Here is an 18,721-nt window from a genome sequence, read left to right as displayed (position 1 = left end):
TAAAAACGTATATTCTGCTACTTCAATTTCATGATAGAAAATCTAAACGCACTGATCTATCCCCATATATATTTTAATCAGTCTTAATATACTATTCTTTTTTTGCACACATTACTGCTCTCTGTAATATATTTATTTTCTGTACTTTTAGATCTTGAATAATAATGGTCATTGAACCATATAGAAAACCCTTTAAAATGAATTGAAGGTCACTAGAAGGGCCACTGAGGATTTATCTAAGCAGAGATATTCCTCCAGGCCCGGGCACTGTCCAAATGGTATTATTGATCTACCATCCCCCCTCTTGTCCTGGATGTATCAGTATCTATAGATTTACGATCACTAATAAATTACCATAAAGAAATTATTTTAACAAACATGATTATTTTGCAACTCTACATATTTTGTTAAAATAAGTTAAACTGAATAAAATAACATGATTCATTTCTATGAGTAGTGATCATTAAAAAAGAGGACCTGTCTCACACACACAGTGACAGTATCACTGCAGAACTGGCAGACAAACAAGTCCATCTGCAGCCATGACTGCAGTGCTGCCCATCCTGGGGATTGCACCTCTGCAGACACAAGTGGTGCAGTATATTAGTAAATAGCACAAGATCTGGATGGGCTGTTGGTGCCATTTATATAGCTCCAGGCTGCAATGCAGGTAAGTGGTGCCCAGCCCTCTTGTAGTACATTGTTATTTCTGATCACCTGACATGGGGATAGATAAATGATGACTTTGTAGCAGATTGCTGTGGTTGTACACAAGATGGATGATCGGTGAGCATGCACTGTACACAGGGACCTTGTAGCTGCCCCCTGCCAAGCTAGGACCATTTACCTTGGGGTCCTTCTCGTAGTAATATTGCTGGGTCCGGATCCATCTGCCCACCAGGTGATCTCTGACAGTGTGTGCCAGGGCGAAGTAATAGTCTCTTGGGGTGGACACATTCCTGTCTTTCACTAAGGTGAAGTGTAGATGTCTATTGAAGCTCTTCCTGACCTCAGACACATCGCCCAGACCTGCGATGCCCCGCACACTGATCTGCTTCCTCTTATCGGAGTCGGACAGGGGGGCGGCCATGCTTTACCTATGGGGATCAGCGGAGTGCTACGTGCGGGGTGTCAGCGCTGAGCACTCTGCTGCTGGATGCTGGAGCCTGAGAGCTACAGGACGGCTGCTGACGTCACGATCAGGTGACCTGGGGGCGGGGCAGGGAGCTGATGGAGCTGCAGTGTGCTTGGTGTGTCATATCATGGCATGCCAGGTGCACAGATAGAAAGGGGTGAGGACTGCTGCCATATGAGCACTGTAATATGGAACTGAAGTTTGGCTGTAGTATAAGGAACATGTATAAAGCTGAATATATAATTACACAGTATTTATATAGCACTATTATTACACAGTATTTATATAGCACTATCATATTACACAGCACTGTACAAAGTCAATAGTCATATCACTAGCTATCCCTCAAAGGAGCTCACAATCTAATGTCTCCCCATAGACATATGTCATTAATGTAGTCTAAGGTCAATTTATTTTTTTACTGGGGGAAAGCCAATTAACCTAACTGTATGTTTTGGAATGTGGGAGGAAATCAGAGAACCCGGAGAAAACCCACACAGGGTGAACCTGCAAACTCCATGCAAATAGTGTCCTGGCCAGGATTTGAACCTGGGACCTAGCACTGCAAAGGCCAGAGTGCTAACCACTGAGCCACCGCGCTACCCTTATCATATTACACAGTGCTGTACAAAGTCCATAGTCATGTCACTAGCTGTCCCTCATAGGGGCTCACAATCTAATGTCCCTACCATAGTCATTAATGAAGTCTATAGTCAATTTTTGGGGGAAGCCAAGTAACCTAACTGCATTTTTTTTGAATGCGGGAGGAAACCCATGCAAACACAGAGAGAACCTGCAAACTCCATGCAGATATTGTCCTGGCTGGGATTGGAACCTGGGACCTAGCACTGCAAAGGCCTGAGTGCTAACCACTGAGCCACCGTGCCACCCCTAGGGAAATTTCTCCTTCCATGTCCTGTCCTCATCACTGTCATATCCACTGAAAGCGCTAGAAAAATTCAACAATTTGATATGGCACAAGGATTGGAATAGAGGGGATATCTACCAATTGGACAACCAACAGGAATTTTATACAATAACGGGACATGGATGGTAGAGAAAAAAGCCAATCCTTACTTTATCCAGACCTATTAATAAAAGGTTTGGCTTTAAAGCTTGTTTTTTTTTTGTTTGTAAGTTTTTGTTTCTTTTCAAATATGTTGACCCACAGTGGAAGCTTTTGCTGCAATATTCACCTTCAATCTAGAGCAGGGGTGCCCACACTTTTTTGCCTTGCAAGCTACTTTTAAAATGACCAAGTCACAATGATCTACCAACAATAAAAACTTGGACTTAATAACTTCTGTGCGCGGTAGAGTTTATTTTGAAAGGCAGGGCTCCGCAATTTACTCGCGTTGACTTTGCGATTTACTGGTAGATCGCGATCCACCTGTTGGGCACCCCTGATCTAGAGTCTTCATAAAGCATTTTCACTGTCTGTAAAGAAAGTGCATTTAAGGCCCTAAAACACACGCTTATTTTACACACATATTTATCTTCCTTGTCTCCTCCATCTCATCCAACAGTCCATCCTGCTGCAAATGAGCGTTACTGGTAATGTGCCCTCCACCTTACACAGTACCTTTTCCAAATCCAGCTCGTAGGAAGGTGGTGCAGGACCAAAATAACTGTGGTTAGCAAATCCTGACCCTGGACACCAAGTAATTTTTGGGCATTCCAACAGATTTGCTATCTGGGTGGATATTGATAATTTTATGATTGTTAAAGCAGAACAATACTTGCCTAACATTCACAGTGACACCAGAATCTCCCCCTGTTCTTGATTGGTCATCCTGCAATGAGAAGGCGTTTATTAGTCTGGCCATATATTGAAATTGTACATTGTGCCACACATGTGCAGACACATGGCAAAGAACCCTTTATTGTGTAAGAGACCTAATATGTTCTGATTGCAATACAAAGCCTGCTTATTTTGTACATTTATGTTAAAGTTCCACTTCAATCTGTGCTTTATCCATGAAATGCAAATCATTAGGTTTCATTAAAATGCCAGCCTTTAATTTTGCATTCACTCATCCAGAAATGAAATGTTCCTGCCTGGAAAGTATAATATGCAGTACAGGTATGGGAGAGTATGTGTCTTCCTCTTATGACATTGGCACATCCCAGCGCTCTCATGTGGGACACCATAGCTTTGTGCAAGCTCTGACTACAACTTACATAGACTTTCTTCACTTTGCTTTTACAGGCTAACACTGAAAGAGTGAAATAAAGGTCTAAGCAACTAGGCAAACCAGTTCACTTTATATTGACCACACACAGAGAGGTTTTCATTTCACAGGTTTCATCTTATGTACAAAACAGCAACTCAGTAATGTGATACTTCCTACACAAAGTGATTTATGTCCAAATAAAAACAAGGTGCATAACTTGCTTGCTTGTATTAACCATTAGGCAAAGAAAGCATGTGGTTAGGGCATCAAGAGAAGGGGGCACCGCAGAAATTTTCTATATTCATTTTTGTATCACCACCTTTTACACAATTGTTGACAAACTTGAAACTGAGATGAAAAGAAGAGGATAGATATACAAAGAAATATCAGAGACATTTTCTTTTCTAAGTGATGAGCCACATACGGTCACTTCATCATCTACTAACATTGAAAGGTATTCTCACAAAAGCTGATTGATGCTTACCCAGAGGACTTCAACAGTAATTTCCCATCTGAGCTTCAGCAGTTTCATTCATATGTGCGGCATAAGTTCAGTGCAACAAAAAATGTAAAAACAAGATTCAGTCATGTTGAACTTTATAAAAAAATAATTGTAGGAGACAATGTTGAGTGTGCCTTTACAAATGTAGACATTGGCTTTCAGACATTTTTAACATTAATGGTCACAAATTGCTCAGCTGAGCAATTTTCTAAGTTGAAGTATATTAAAAATCCCATCAGAACAACTATGCAACAAGGAAGGCTGGATGCTTTATCTCTAATAAGTATAGAAGTAGATGTGTTACATAGGATTAGTTTTGAGGACTTGATCAAAGACTTTGCAAATAAAAAAAGTAGGAGAAAACTTTTCAAACATAAATAAAGTCAAAGTATACAAAAATAAACATTGTTTTCCATGTTATTGTAAATTTTGTTTATTTTCGATAAATACAATTTTATTTTATGCTTAATTATTGTTTATAATTTGAATTATATATAAATGGGGGCTTAGCGCCTCCAAGGGTCTTAGTCCGGCCCTGCTTGCCAATACAGGCTCATTTGCAATACAGTACTACTTTACAGACTCAAAAGCAGAGCGGCCAACTAACCAGATTCCTTTATGTAGGTACATTTTTGAATCATCAAATCTATACCAATCCTCAATGGTCAATGTGTGTGTCCTACACATAAAAGGCATATTTCATTTTTGACAAAAATATCTCTATTTGCCTATATTTATGGAAAAGTTTGACAAAACCTAATAACTCTCTTGGTTTTACTAAATAAAAATATGGATGGGAGTTTTAGTTTTCCATAATGGGCTCCTATATCAAACATGGAAGATGCCATTGTTGACCTTTAAAAGATGCCAGGGTTCAGGCAATTATTTGGACCTTTTGGCTTCATTATTTGGATCATTAATTGAACAAACAATAAAATAATGGCTAAAGAGTTTTATGTCCAACTTTTCAGGTCTCAGTCAAGGAAAGATGATAGACATCAGCAAAAGTACCAGTCAATTAGCACTTTTAGAAGGTGGTCAGTGGTGGTCAGTGGATCCCTTATTTTACATCGGACATACATGCATGAAATAAACAAATGGTGACAGCTGAAAGTGGCAGCTGCATGCAGTGTCCTATTGGTAGAAACAACTGCTCTGGTGAAATGTTAGTTTTTAAACCAACTTGGACTAAAGGACTAAACATGTAGTTAAAAATGGACTCCATTGCCTTCTATGTGCAATGTTTGTGGTCTAAAATAGGTGGTCCTATGTAAATCAATAAAACCATTTCTGGGAAAATAGTAGTTGTGGGAAGAAAACTGCAACTCAAGTCTGAATATCCTAATTATAAAAGCTTTTGATTCCAATTTATTTTAACCCTAAACACTACAGATTCACCAGTCTTGTAAATTCTATTCAGAAACTAACACTGATTGGCTATGATCACAGGATCTGGTTTATTCTAGACAAATGTAAATGTGTGAAGAAAAAGGACAAAAAAACTGCCATTGTTTGAACCTGCTCTGGAAGAAACCAGATCAAATTAATCAGATTAACATTTATTTGGTTGTTTATTGGAAACATATGTACCATGTTACTTTTATTATTTAGGTGTTACTTTGTTACCTGTGTGTTTATAATATACAGTGCAGGGGATTTCCTATATTTTTACTGAATACAAATAACTTCAAGGAGGTTTACAGTTTTCATCAACTTTCTTGAGTTATACACTAATTTGGTGTGTAAAATGATGTGTGGTTTGTTAAATATGACTACAGTATTATTATTATTATTTCTAGGTGCCCAAAACTGTGCAACCTTTACATGACTTGGCCATATACAATTGAATAGTCCAGTGGTTTGCCTGTAGACCTTTCTCCAAAACTTACTTGTTTAGAAGTCTCAATTACTGTATATGTCAGCTCTTGGTTCTATGACAAACCACATCCTAGATGTGATCAGAAACATGTAAAGGATGTGTTTTTTTTTCACAAATTTTGCGCTAATGTGAAATATATAACCAAGTAGGTTTGTCTTTTGAGATGAGATGTCACTCACTATTTCCTAGCCTGCTTGGGACCAGCAGCGTGTGTATTCAGGACTCCTTCCTTGAACCTGGTTCATAAAGACAAATACATTCTAGTGATACCTAATGTTGCAATATAGATATTAGTGTGCTGTGACCCTAAAAGGAAGCTCTGATCAATGGAAGGGCCTTCCTAGTGTGTTTCAGACTAGATCTAGATAGAATAGCTACACAAATATGTTGAGTCCAAGGATACTTATTTCATAGTAAAAGTTCAAGTAGAATAAGCAATGTGTTGAAATCCCCAAAATGAATTGAATGTTTGATATGGACTTCCTGGGTTACATTAATTTCTATGGACTCCATTATATTGAATGGCATTCCTGCAGCCTAGAGAGATGAAGAGATGTTTCTTCAATAATGAGAGTAGGGCAGATATCTGCCTGTTATCTGCTGCCACTTCTCACTGGACTTGCTCCGCCAAATGCTGTGCCTATATTATTAAAATTGTATTACTTTCTTGTACTCAGGGAAGGACAGCATTGTCCAATGTAACTTATGGTACAAACATTTTGGCATCAGTTCCATGGGATTAACATATTAAAGAACAGAATATGTTTTCCTTAGCTCTGTGCTGTGGAGGGGAGGACAAGCACAGTGGTTGCTTTCTCAATCATCCATTCATCAATTTGCAATGGCAGATTGATGGATGGTGCTGGGGGACTGCTGTACACATATCAGGTCCTACAGGTCTCTGACAACATGTACGTAGCCTGACCTGACTTCTTTTATAAGGCGACTGCAGCCATGACCACACATATAGGTGTTGAGGCACTAGAAGAAGATTGCAGAAAGAAGAAACATGTGACAAGATGCTTCACTACCAAAGTCAGCTGAATCTGGATATTGGGGATAATACAAAACTCAGAAGAATCATGGACTCCAAACTTTATTGCACAACAGCAGCTCAAGGATTGATATGATGTATTGCTTAAAACAATGGAAAATATGTATCCAACGAAACCATTACAATGAATATAAATGGTTGATAATAACAAAAACTGTTATTATTCATGTCTGCACTGTCTCACCTTATATACTCACAGGATGTATTTATCACCGATTCACCGGGAAATTCACACATTTACCTTTCTCTCTCTTAAGCTACGTACACACGTCAGATTTTTATCGCCCGATAATCGGCATCGGCCAATTATCGGGCGAAAAGTGAAAGATCCTTTCCAACGACAAAAATTGGAAGTGTGTACGCAGCTTTACTTTTTCTCATTTGTTGACCAAGATTTGCTCTATTTACTTCATTGATTGTTGCCACAAAGGTATACAAAGAGAACACATTGTCTGGGACATTTTATTTGGTCTCTTAGTGCTCTAAATAACTTTGTGAAAGGGTTCATTATCATTTAAAACCTGTAGAATAAATAGAATAGGCATCTGAATACAATGGGCCTGATTTATTAAGGCTCTCCAAGACAGGAGAAGACAGACTATCAAGGGGGAATTTGGATGATCCAGTAAACCTGGAATGGATCTGGTTCAGGATTAAAAACATTTGCTAATCAATAGCAAACAATTGTTAAGAAATCCAGTCCAGGTTTGTTGGATCACCAATGTTCACCCAGTCTATATTTTCCAATCTTGTAGAACTATAATAAATCACACCCATTGTTTCCTTTTTTATGTCCATATCCTGTACATAGGTGTGTCACCAAATGGGGCAACTCTCACTCTAAATATTTGCAGTGTGAAAGGGTATTTTCTTGAGTAAATAGTTGTAGCATGTGACTTGCACCTTGTTTTTGTTTACATGTGCAGGACAAGACAGGTCTGTGTGAATTAGTGCTGGCATATGGCCGTCTTACTTCACTTGGAGATAGAAGAGGAAAGGGACGGTAGCCATATGCAACTGATGATGCTGGGAATAAAGTGAACCCTACTCCACAGATTGAACCCTGCTCCACAGGTTCCAGTTCTGGACTGATTTTCCATTTTTATTCTGCTTGGTGATACTAAAAGTGGACCTATCATCACATGTTTTACTTTACATCAAAGGGTAGATAACCCATTTATTTATAGTAAAAATATATATTTCTTCCCCAAAAAAAGGTGGGGAGGCCAGGATGGGAAACCTGTAGCCTCCTGGGATATTTACAAGATCAAGAAAGGAAGATGGCGGCACCCACTGGTTCCTCCATGCCAGGAAAAATAAAGAATTCAGGATGACACCAGACCAGATGGAAGCTGATTGTGGAACGTTCACAGGTTCTGCAGGAAAAAGGTCACTTTTTTAAATTAAAGTTTCACTTTAAATTGATAGAGTAAGAAATGAATTAGCACTCCTGTTGGGTTTTTACTATCTGAAGCTTTATTATGGGGATTTACCTTCAGTTCCTGTTTAAAAAATCAAAAATTGAAAAAAGATTCAGATTGGATAAAAAAACTCTAACCTTAACCCCCACTCTTCTAAAACACGCTTCCTTTATTTCCCTTCACCTCCTGTCTGGGAATGTGTTTTCATACCCATAGGAAAGGAGGGGAACTCTCTCTAATGGATAAGTAAAAAGCCTTGGGGCATAGTTTGGGCATACATTTTTTACTTCCTGCCCTGGAGTGCCAACGCCAGGTACAACATGCAGCATTATTTTTTTTTTAAATTATTATTCATTTATAAAGCGCCAACATATTACGCAGCGCTGTACATTAAATAGGGGTTGCAAATGACAGATGAATACAGACCCAGGAGGAGAGGACCCTGCCCTGAAGAGCTTACAATCTAGGAGTTACCCTTTGATATGCTGCAAAATACAGCCAGCTGAGCAGTGCACAGACATATATATATATATATATATATATATATGTGAGGTATATAAATATATATAAATGTACAAATATATAGGTGTTACAGGTGTAGCCTGGGAAGACCAGGGCACACATGAATGGTGTGGTTGCACAGGATATAAGCAGGAGGTATATAGGGGTTTGTATGCTGGATATATTTATTTATTATATTATATATGCCGAATTGTGTCATGTAATAAACAAGGCCCACACCACACCAGGCCCAGTGCCGCCTCACCTGCCAGGCCCGAACAGTACTGCAGTGACGTCATCACATCACTCTTAAATGGGCCAAAAGGAGGCGTGGCATGTGCTGGCTGGCGTGAGGCTGCATTGTGTTGGCTGTGCGGTGTTCCATCTTTGCAGGTATTCGGTGTCGGTGCAAAGTCACTGTACGGCGAAGGGTGCAGCTCCCATCCGTCTACTTATCCCTCCCTTTCCCCCCCGACCCTACACATTGCGGCATTCAGCGCTGTACACAACAATCATACCTGACCCGTCCATTACAGTACATAGGTGTTTACTGCCCTCTGCTGGCCTGAATGGACACTGCTGGCGGGAATGACACTGCAGCTCAGACATTCAGGGAAGCTCTTTCATTAATGGTCTTTTTTGGCAGTCAGTGGTGCTGCATTGTTTGTTTGTCATGAAATATGCAAAAATAATAGGTTGTCATGTAGTGGAAAGCATAAACTGGCTTTCAGCACTGGGTTTTCTCTCTCTCTCTCTCTCTCTATATATATATGCACTATAAATTAGTGTCTAAAAGTCAGAAAGCCCCTAAAATTGGACCATTGTTCACACAAGTGTGTTGTTGTGATGTGCTCCGCATGTATCAGTGTGTTGTGATGCCATTCAGTGTTAATAGTAGCTCTGTGCAACTTATTACGCTGAAACCGATACACAGGATTTGCTGCAAGATACTGCAGTGTGATCCAAATTTTGTTGTCTTGAGGTTCTGTCCCACTGCCTTCACTTTAAATGAGTTATTCAACTATGTGCAATGGTGCAATGCAAGTTAGTAATGTTTTCACAGCACACACATTTATCTGACTGTCCAATCACCTTTTAAATATAATAATGTTTTGCAAGGGTCTGCCTGATTTTATACAAACTGGAGAGTTTAGGAAGCTCCTCATATTAAGCAGTTTTGGTAGATCTGAAGCGGATTGTAATTTATGTAGTGAGATGTAGTTATAAAGACACACAAGGAGCAGCAAGGCTATGCTAAGTGTGCTGACCCACTGGTAACCAGATTACTAGTGTCTGGATGGCTTGTTTCTTAAAATCTTAATATTCAACCAGAAAGATTGCAGTGAAAGGTTCTGTATTCAGTCACTTAAGCTACGTACACACTTCCAATTATTATCGTTGGAAAACGAACGACGAACGATCCTGCACGATATCTACGAACGATCGTATAGCACCGATCCTGCACATAGAGATAACGACACGATCGTTCGTAGATATTGTACACACAATAGATACGATCGTTTGAGTGATAGAGGAACTATGTGCACGACAGGAAAGTGAACGAACGTTCGTTCATTACGCATGCTCAGACCATGGACGATCAACGAACGATCGTACACACGAACGATGTTCAACGATCGTCGTCCAATCCGATCCGCCGGTCCGGTCGTTCGTTTCCAACGACTTTCCTCGTTCGTCGGTGTCGTTGGTTACTTTTTTTACGAACGATTTTTGCCCAATCGATCGTTCGTCGTTCGTTTTGAACGATAAAAATTGGAAGTGTGTACGCACCTTTAGGCCTTATTCACACCAGCACACACAACAGCCATTTTTTGTGTTATTTAGGCCTCTTTCACATGTATGGTCTAAACCCGGGTGGTCAACAACTTCCAGGCGCACAGCAAACTGCTGCTATACACTCATGAGTAGCCAATCACACCACTGGTCAATGCACTGGTGGTGCAGTTTTTCAACATTTCTGTATTTCTTCAGAGGAGGTAAAGCAACAACGTGGCCAGAAGTCATAAATCCTGTCCAGGGATTGCAACACAAATGCAACCACATGCACAAAATGGTTTGGATTGCTTCAATTTGGTTAAATATGAGAAGTTAGAGTCACAGAGTAAACCTTTAGAGTTAACCTTAAAGCTTTCAAAGCCAATGCCTGTACTGTAACAAGAATCATAATGTATTCATGTTGTTTTGCAGGCCTTTCACCTGTTTGTTGGTTGATCTAAATATTGTACAGTTAGAATTTAACATCTGGTGGGATTAAATTTAAACGGCAGGATTTCATGGGCCAAGTCAGAGATGCTTGCAGTACAGACCACCAACATTCATCTATTGGGTAGAAAGAGATAATCATGCTATTGAGCTGCTTTCTACTACCCTTAGCAATCCGGACAATGGTAGGTGTACAGGGAGTACTGCTTGCAATGCCAATCAGGGTCCTTAAAGTCACCTAAATGCAGCAATTCATATTACGTAGAGAAGCAGTTTATAGCAGTGGTCATGGTCCGCAAGAAAATTTTGGTGGTCCACAGCTCTTTCCCCTTATAGACATGACCCGCCTACTCTCCCATCGCAGGCTCAGACGTACTTGCTAAACATCCTGGGGGGACAGTAGCGCAAATCTTGTTGCCTCTACAGCCTGCGCTACTGTCCCCCCAGGATGTTTAGCAAGCAGGTCTGAGTCTGCAATGGCAGAGTGGGCAGGTTCCAGCATCATGACGTCACTCTGGAGGAAGTTTCTTCCCCTTTGAGTGACACACAGCTCCCGGGCATGCGTGGTTCGTGAGGTCCCAAAGGTTGGCGACCACTGGTTTATAGGACATATTTGGGGGTGTAATAACATAAGAATTGGTGTTCTACTGCTGTGTATGTGAAGCCTTTTGTATTCCTATTGGTAAGTGGACAAAAGTAATGGTTCAATAGGAATGTGTGGATTGGGGGTGGGGGGAGGTAATTGGACGAACGGTCTCATCAGTTCCCCAGGAAATAAGATATACTATAACAAGGCCACTTCATGTGCTTTACTAGGATCTTCAATGCTCAAATATAAACCAATGACAAAAACATGACTATCACATTAGCAACCCAGCTTGAATGTAAAAGTAAAAAAAATGAAATGTATTTATCTCATGGTATAAGGCTCTAAACTAGTCATCCTCAACCAGGGTCCTGTGGGAGTCTAGGGTTCCTTCAGAGCAGCCTATCTTGATCTTTTTAACATGGGGGAACATGTGAAATAACTTCCAGGTCTTTAGAGAATCCCTGCTATATTTACTATATCCACAGCTTGCAGTACATCAGTGTGGTGGTCAGTAGGAATAATGCCTCCTATGTTGCTGGGCAGTGGGAAGGCTGCAACCCTAACAGCCAAAAAGATCATTTGTATCAGTGGTGACCAAATTGTTTATGGCTCAAGGAACTCCTATCAACCTATTGAGGAACTCTTGTCGAAAAACACTGCTCCAAAGCTTGCTAGGGGTTCTTTGGACTTTGGATGACTGACCTTCCATGTGATAGTCCATAATTTTGGCCAATTCCATGAACTCTGGCGTAGAATTACACCAAGGCACTTTTTAACCATTTGTAAGAGGGATACTCTTTCTAATGACCACCTCTGGTTTTAGCAGGAGATTCCCAATACCTCAAAATTATTTTTAGGGTTCTCAGGGGTGTAAATAGATTGAGAAAAGCTGCTCTAACGAAAAGTTAAACCATGCTTGAATCATTGACCCAATCTGCATTCTTGTTTTTAGTCAAAGTACTGAAGCCATTGGATTAGCATGGCAGTTATTGCTTTTAAAAAGAGAGGTCACCAGTGTCAGATTCCTCGTGCATGAATATACTACATACCACATATACCATCAGAGATCTCTCACACCCTGCAAACTTTGCCCAGGTGCTTGTTTATTGCTTCTTTTTGGGCCAAGATGTGAAAAGTGCCCGTCGACTCACCTCTACTGCTTCTCATTTCTACAGCAAAGATGTCTCACACTTCCCAGAAGCACCGTGACTTTGTGTCTGAGCCTATGGGCGATAAACCAGTCACTGCACTGGCCGGCATTGGAGAAGTTCTTGGCAGCAAATTAGAAGAACAAGGATTTGATAAGGTATTTCACATGAGAATAGTTTACTGCTTCAGTTTATTGCGTAGTTGTCATTATTATTAAACAGTATTTATATAGTGTAGTTGTGTATTTTTCAAAGTTAGACTAGACATTAATTACAACCCCTGGCAAAAAGTATGGAATCACTACTCTTGGAAGGAAGGAAATAAATCACTGGTATGCCAGATATATAACAGTTGAAATTCTGTCACTGTAAAATATTCCTCTAAAAAATTAATTACATCCTTGTAACTAATGGTACAAGTTTTGTTCCCCAAGTGAAGGAAGATTGATAATGGAATTAACCTAAAATTCCACTTAATTATTTGCTGCATCTCTCTGGTTTTTACATCTTGAGTTTTTTGAGACGTGGACTTCACTAATGAAAAACAATATTCTTCAACAATCAGGTTCCAACTTTCTTGTATAGAAGTTGACAGATAAACTTTCTAGGATGCAGCCCCGTCATGGACCATTTTTTCACCATAAATTTACAATCTCACTGAAAGTGTAAACAGGAGGTGAATGTAGATATCCTAGTGATATAGATGGCACCCACATCCAAAAAAGAGCTGTGTTAACTCTCCACTAACCAAGATAAGCAACAAGTTCTGGTTTTAGATACACCTTATATACTTGCCTATAAACAGATTTTGTTTCCCCCCTCAAAAAGCCATCAGGAAAAGAATATTAGTTTATACTCAGGTCATAGAACCATTCAATGCTGGCACAAAGAGGCATAAGGATGTACATGCCAATCTAATATAAACTGTGAGCAAAGGAGCTGTTTTAGCATGCTTGGAATGTATTCTACTTCCTGCGCATTTGTAAGCGGGTTCTTCACTGCTCAGTTGTTGGGCAGCATTGCTCTTTTGCTAATACAATGTATTTTTTTAGGCTAGTGGAGCAGATCAGTGTTCTCTTTTCAGATGGTTTTTATGGGCCACCCAACTTTTACATAGTTGTTGCTTATGTGTTGGTATTAGGAATTTTGCAAGTTTGCATTTCTCAGTGGATTTACACTAAATTTTGACATTTAGCTACTTTTTATCCTACATAGCAAAGAGGTTTATTTATTTAGGACAACCAGTGAAATTAAGCGAATTTCCATTTTTACAATACTTAGGGGTGCATTTATATATTATTTGTCATTTCTACAATATATTTCTAAGAAGAACTAGCGTTTGCTATAGTGACTGTTGTGCTCGTTTTGAGTGTACTGCAGTCCCTGTATTGAAAATACGATCCGAAATTCATGGCGGGAAACTGAGGGGACCGGATTATCGATGATTGTATTTTCGATTGTCTACCTGTATGTGTGTGTGTGTGTGTGTATATATATATATATATATATATATATATATATATATATATGTATATTGGTATATACAAACGAATAATCTTTTTTTAATACTAATAATACTTTCAGATATTGAATACGTGCTGACATTAAGGTTTTAAAAGGTCTATTTTGTCACTTTTTTGCTAAAACATTTTTATGTGTTGCAGGCGTATGTGCTTCTAGGACAATTTCTTGTGTTAAGGAAAGACGCAGACGACCTCTTTAAAGACTGGTTGAAGGATTCATGTGGGGCGAATTCACGCCAAGCAGATTTATGTTCATCTTGTCTGAAAGAATGGTGTTCATCCTTCCTCTGAAGTTCCTCATCAACTGTAGCAATATATATTTATTGACATTCATTTTTACATTCTATCCCCTTACGTTTCCTAAATTGTCTGCTAAGGAATAAAAAAAATGAAAGTGAATTCTGTGCGGCCTTTACACAATACCAGCTGGCATAAATCAGTATTGATAAACAGCTAGGTGTGTATGTAGCAATGTGCTTCGGTTAAAGCAGCAATAGTACTAATGAAAAAGATGGATGAGGTTTAAATTGAGTTAACTCACTAAATGACTATTTCTGTTCAGTTTGATTATAATGTAATCCTGAATACCCCTTTTTTGACTGACCGCACAGTTCATGCAGATATACTGTGTAGGGAAAGCCCCAATTTTATTAGATGTACTGGAAATCAGTTTTTTTTGTTCTGTCTTTTGCACACACAACAACTCCCATTATTCCATACATACACTAGTTCCGTACATACCTTCTGCTGCTTTGAGCTTTACCCCCGACACAACAGCACATTACGGTGTTTTTTTTGGGCATTGAGGTGCAATGTCCCAAATTAGCCAGCGCCTTTAAAATAATTGTCCCAAAATTTTGTCTTTACTACTGTTCTAGATGTTTTGCATGGATGTGCACCATAGATTTATCTCATTTTTATATCACAAAGTGTGGAATTTTGTTTTTTACTCACAGCTTTGAAAGCCTTTGTTTTTGCTGGAGTGGAAACAGTGCGAGGGGTTGGTACAATGACGGGAGTAGAGCTGACAATTAAAATCACTGACATTCAGATTGCCCTCTTCAGGTATGCTGGTTTACTGGGGACTAGGCACAGCATAAATTTAACCTAGATTAACCAATATCATTTTAAGACCAAATCTATGAGATGTCTGACTTCCACCTATCCTACATCCCTTGAAGAAGCACTACTGAGAAATGCATTGGAATATTAGGAATCCTCCATGCAGTACATCACTTATGTATTGGTCAATGTTGGGTCTATTGAGGTATCCCTAACCTAAAAACCACAGTGGAGCTTTGTTATTTACCCACTCTAAAAGTAAAAACATTATTCATGCATCTTTTTTCCTGCATACTATGATACTTATTTACATATGTACATAATATTACTTACAACCCCCCCCCCCCCTTTTCCTTCGTTTAGAACCTTAACCTCCCTGGCGGTATGATTATTTTAGTATTTTTAATGTCAGCGGTACATTTGACATTTAAAAATACTTCCTATTTTGTAATGAAATTTAACCCTGAGCCACACTCGGGATTACCGACAGGGAGGTTAAAAAGGTCTATGGTTTTTCCTTACTCATATTGTTTAGGGTTTAACGATCCCTGGAAATATTTTCCCCATTCAGCACTGGAGAGGGCCAATCAGATCCAGTCTACCAATTTAGCTCCTCTGCCTTGAGAACAGTCAGGTGTAGCAGCTCTTTCCAGGAAAACTAAAGGTAGCCAGAACCTCACCCTATGTGCTCTGTGCGGGAGTACAGGCTAGGAGAATTTGGTCAGCAATAGTGTCACGTTAAATTTGTGCAAAGAATGCGCTTCCATTCATTGCCCAAAGACAGATCCCTGCTCTAATAGAGCATAAGAATGCCCAGAAAAAGACAGGCACCTAATAAAACATGGAAGCACAAACCAGAGACACGCCCAGAAGTATATGCAGTTGTGTTCAGAATAATAGAAGTCTGACGTTACTACATTACTAATCTGATCAATCACTGTTTTGGTATTGAAATTATATTTCTACATGGCAATTAATTACTAGTATGTATAGTAGAGTAATAGCAAACCAACCGATCCAACACTTATGACATGTATGCTGTGGATTATGTGTAATTGAAAAATCAAAACAGCAGTGTGGAGTTCAATTGGTGAGGTCATTTATCCTGTGGAAAAAATGTGTCAATTACATCACTTGTTTAAGAAAGGAAGGCAGTAAATGTTGTACATGCTGGTTATAGTGCATTTCTTCCTGAAGATATGAGTTCAATATGGTGTATCAGACATTGTTCAGAAGAACAGAGTAATTTGATTAAAAAGTTGATTGGAGGGGAAAGAAGTCCAGACAATGATAGGCTGCTCCTCTAAAAGGATCTCAAATGCTTTGAAATGGCAACCAAAATTTGAAAGGTGTGGAAGAAAATGGAAAACTACCATTTGAATAGATAGAAGAATAGCCAAAATGCCAAAGACTCAGCCAATGAGCATCCCCTGAAGATCAATGACAGTGTAAAGTTCTTTGTGAGTACAGTTACAATTTAAAAGATGCCCCAGCTATGAAAAAAAGTTCCTACAGAGTCCCAGTGTAAATATATAAAAAAAAAAAGATGCGCTGAAGTGGTTACAATTTGCACAAAGAACACAATGACTGGCCTAAAAAGGAATGACACAACATTTTGTGGACTGCTGAAAACAAGATTGTTTTTTGTTCATCTGCATTGTTGAGCACTTTTTTTGTTAACGATTATCGAACAATCAATCGTTAATTGTTTGTCTCCAATGACAAATTTTGCACGTGTGTACGTAGCCTGAGGAATCCAATAGCAATATTGACAGTAGTTTATTCAGTCTGTAAATGAGATGATATATATAATGTTTTAATATCTGGAACTCTAGTAACAGATATTATATAACAAAAACAGTTGAAATCCAAGTCCTTATTAGGAAACTCCAATCAGAAACCCTTTTTTTTTATTATGTGTCTGCACATCACATAATTAATCAGTTGTGTAAGGAGGATTTTGTGTTCAACAAGCTAGCTTGGCGGGGTAGTTGAAATTAGAAACTAAACCCAACAGAAAACACGTCTAAAAACAGGTTGGCCAGACATTTACTTGCTTGTTAGTGGATGAGAAAGTGGAAAGTTGGAAAATGTAATCCAAACTTAGCCAATTGCCAATGACCAAATCTTAGTTTTGGAAAAACTTACTTTTAGACCAGTAATGGCCTTTTCACTGGGCTGCAACTAGGTGATTAGTCTTTGCTACAGACATACACATCAATGAAGAAGTCTCTTACATGTCTCAAATTAACAAAATGGCAATGGAGCAGGGTAGCAATGCTTTGTACTGCAATGCTATAGTGTTTAATTTCTTATTTTAATTATGTTCTTCAAAAAAAAACAAACTATAATTTACTGCCATTGTTCAAGTTGTAAATAACACAGGAAATAAAAAATAAAATTTACTTAATCTCAAGTCTCATTCAGAAGTACCTTCCATTTCTGTGAGAAGTCCAAGTGAGCAGACATATTCTAGGCTGCTGAGTTTTTGATGGTCCCATTTTACAGCCCCCTTTCTCCAATACACTTTTGACTCTTTAGTCTTACATCGTTGAAAGGATTACCTAGTAGTAATATGTACTCTGAATATAGACTCTTAGCAGTAACCACGCTTTAGATGCTTTGATCCTTGAATACTAATACTGGAATAATGCAAGCAGTAATCACAAAGTAATGCAAATACTTTTATTGCCCATTTAAAGAAAAACTGAACTCAAGAAGCAAGTTTTAGGTAAACTTTAAACAGTACCCTGAACAGGTACCTTAGTGTTTATTTTCTCCTGGCAAATGTTGTTGCTCTGCCTCATATGTGAAGGTGCCCAAAAGTTGGGCTTGAAGCTCTTACAAAAGGAAGTAGAACCCTGCTTTTACAAAGTCACAGTGCAGAACAAAGCACGTTAAGTCATTAAGGTGCAGGGAATGCCCTGTCTGCCTGTCCTGAACCTTGCTTTCAGAGTTCAATGCCATTTAAAGTGCAGGGGAGTCTGGAGTAAGGACATAATAAGTAAAAGCTTGTCTATGTGTCACTTATAACCATATTTACAGACACCACTCCTATGCACAAATAAAAAAATTAGGTTAAAGTAAAGGTATACGGTAGCACCGAATTACAACATAGCACCCAGCTTTGTTCACTCCCCATACAAAGCACTTTCCAAGGAAATGTCACATGGAAATTATTTTTGGAAAAAGTTTTTGAAAACCATTGCTAATTGTTGGGTACAGTAAATCCTTCTTTTGCAGGACCCTCCCCCCTATTTTTCTTTAAATGAATGTACAGTAATCTAAAAAAGTAGGAAACCCTATGAAAGACTGTGTTTTTGTAACATTCTTGGACATATGGATACTCCATCTCAATTTTAACATTACTGGGAGATTCAAGCAATACAACTAAACAATTAAAACTGAAGAAAAGACTTTTCAAAATTTTCAGTAAAATGTAATCCTACAAAAACGCAGTTTCAGTCGAGGAATAAAATTAGGACACAAATCACACACAGTTGTATCCCG

The 18,721-nt window shown here is 38.9% G+C and overlaps 2 protein-coding genes across 4 annotated transcripts in view; one reads left to right on the top strand and one right to left on the bottom strand.

Annotated features, from left to right (window-relative positions):
* The window catches only part of PYGB (glycogen phosphorylase B), a gene marked incomplete in the record, with an annotated part of 43,471 nt that extends 42,291 nt beyond the window's left edge, over positions 1 to 1,180 (bottom strand). The window contains 1 exon segment of the mRNA XM_072409436.1: positions 848 to 1,180. Within this exon segment, the coding sequence (XP_072265537.1) occupies positions 848 to 1,090 (243 nt within the window).
* LOC140329263 (barrier-to-autointegration factor-like protein) lies at positions 535 to 14,548 on the top strand. 3 transcript variants are annotated; one of them, XM_072409441.1, is made up of 3 exons: positions 535 to 670; positions 12,654 to 12,784; positions 14,291 to 14,548. In XM_072409441.1, the coding sequence occupies exons 2-3, from the start codon at positions 12,659 to 12,661 to the stop codon at positions 14,438 to 14,440; spliced, it is 276 nt and encodes a 91-aa protein (XP_072265542.1). In that variant the 5' UTR covers positions 535 to 670; positions 12,654 to 12,658; the 3' UTR covers positions 14,441 to 14,548. The 3 variants fall into 3 exon arrangements, with proteins under 3 accessions (XP_072265542.1, XP_072265540.1, XP_072265541.1); XM_072409439.1 differs by lacking the exon at positions 535 to 670 and adding an exon at positions 8,985 to 9,059; XM_072409440.1 differs by lacking the exon at positions 535 to 670 and adding an exon at positions 12,433 to 12,573.
* Positions 14,549 to 18,721: the final 4,173 nt, after the last annotated feature.

This window comes from Pyxicephalus adspersus, chromosome 4, assembly GCF_032062135.1.
Source record: "Pyxicephalus adspersus chromosome 4, UCB_Pads_2.0, whole genome shotgun sequence".
Lineage (NCBI taxonomy): Eukaryota > Metazoa > Chordata > Amphibia > Anura > Pyxicephalidae > Pyxicephalus > Pyxicephalus adspersus.
This window is presented reverse-complemented; position numbering and strand designations above follow the sequence as displayed.

Coding starts and splice junctions, on each gene's coding strand:
- LOC140329263 (XM_072409441.1), top strand. CDS start 12,659: ATGTCTCACACTTCCCAGAAGCACCGTGACTTTGTGTCTGAGCCTATG. Junction 12,785..14,290: donor AAGAACAAGGATTTGATAAG/GTATTTCACATG, acceptor TATGTGTTGCAG/GCGTATGTGCTTCTAGGACA.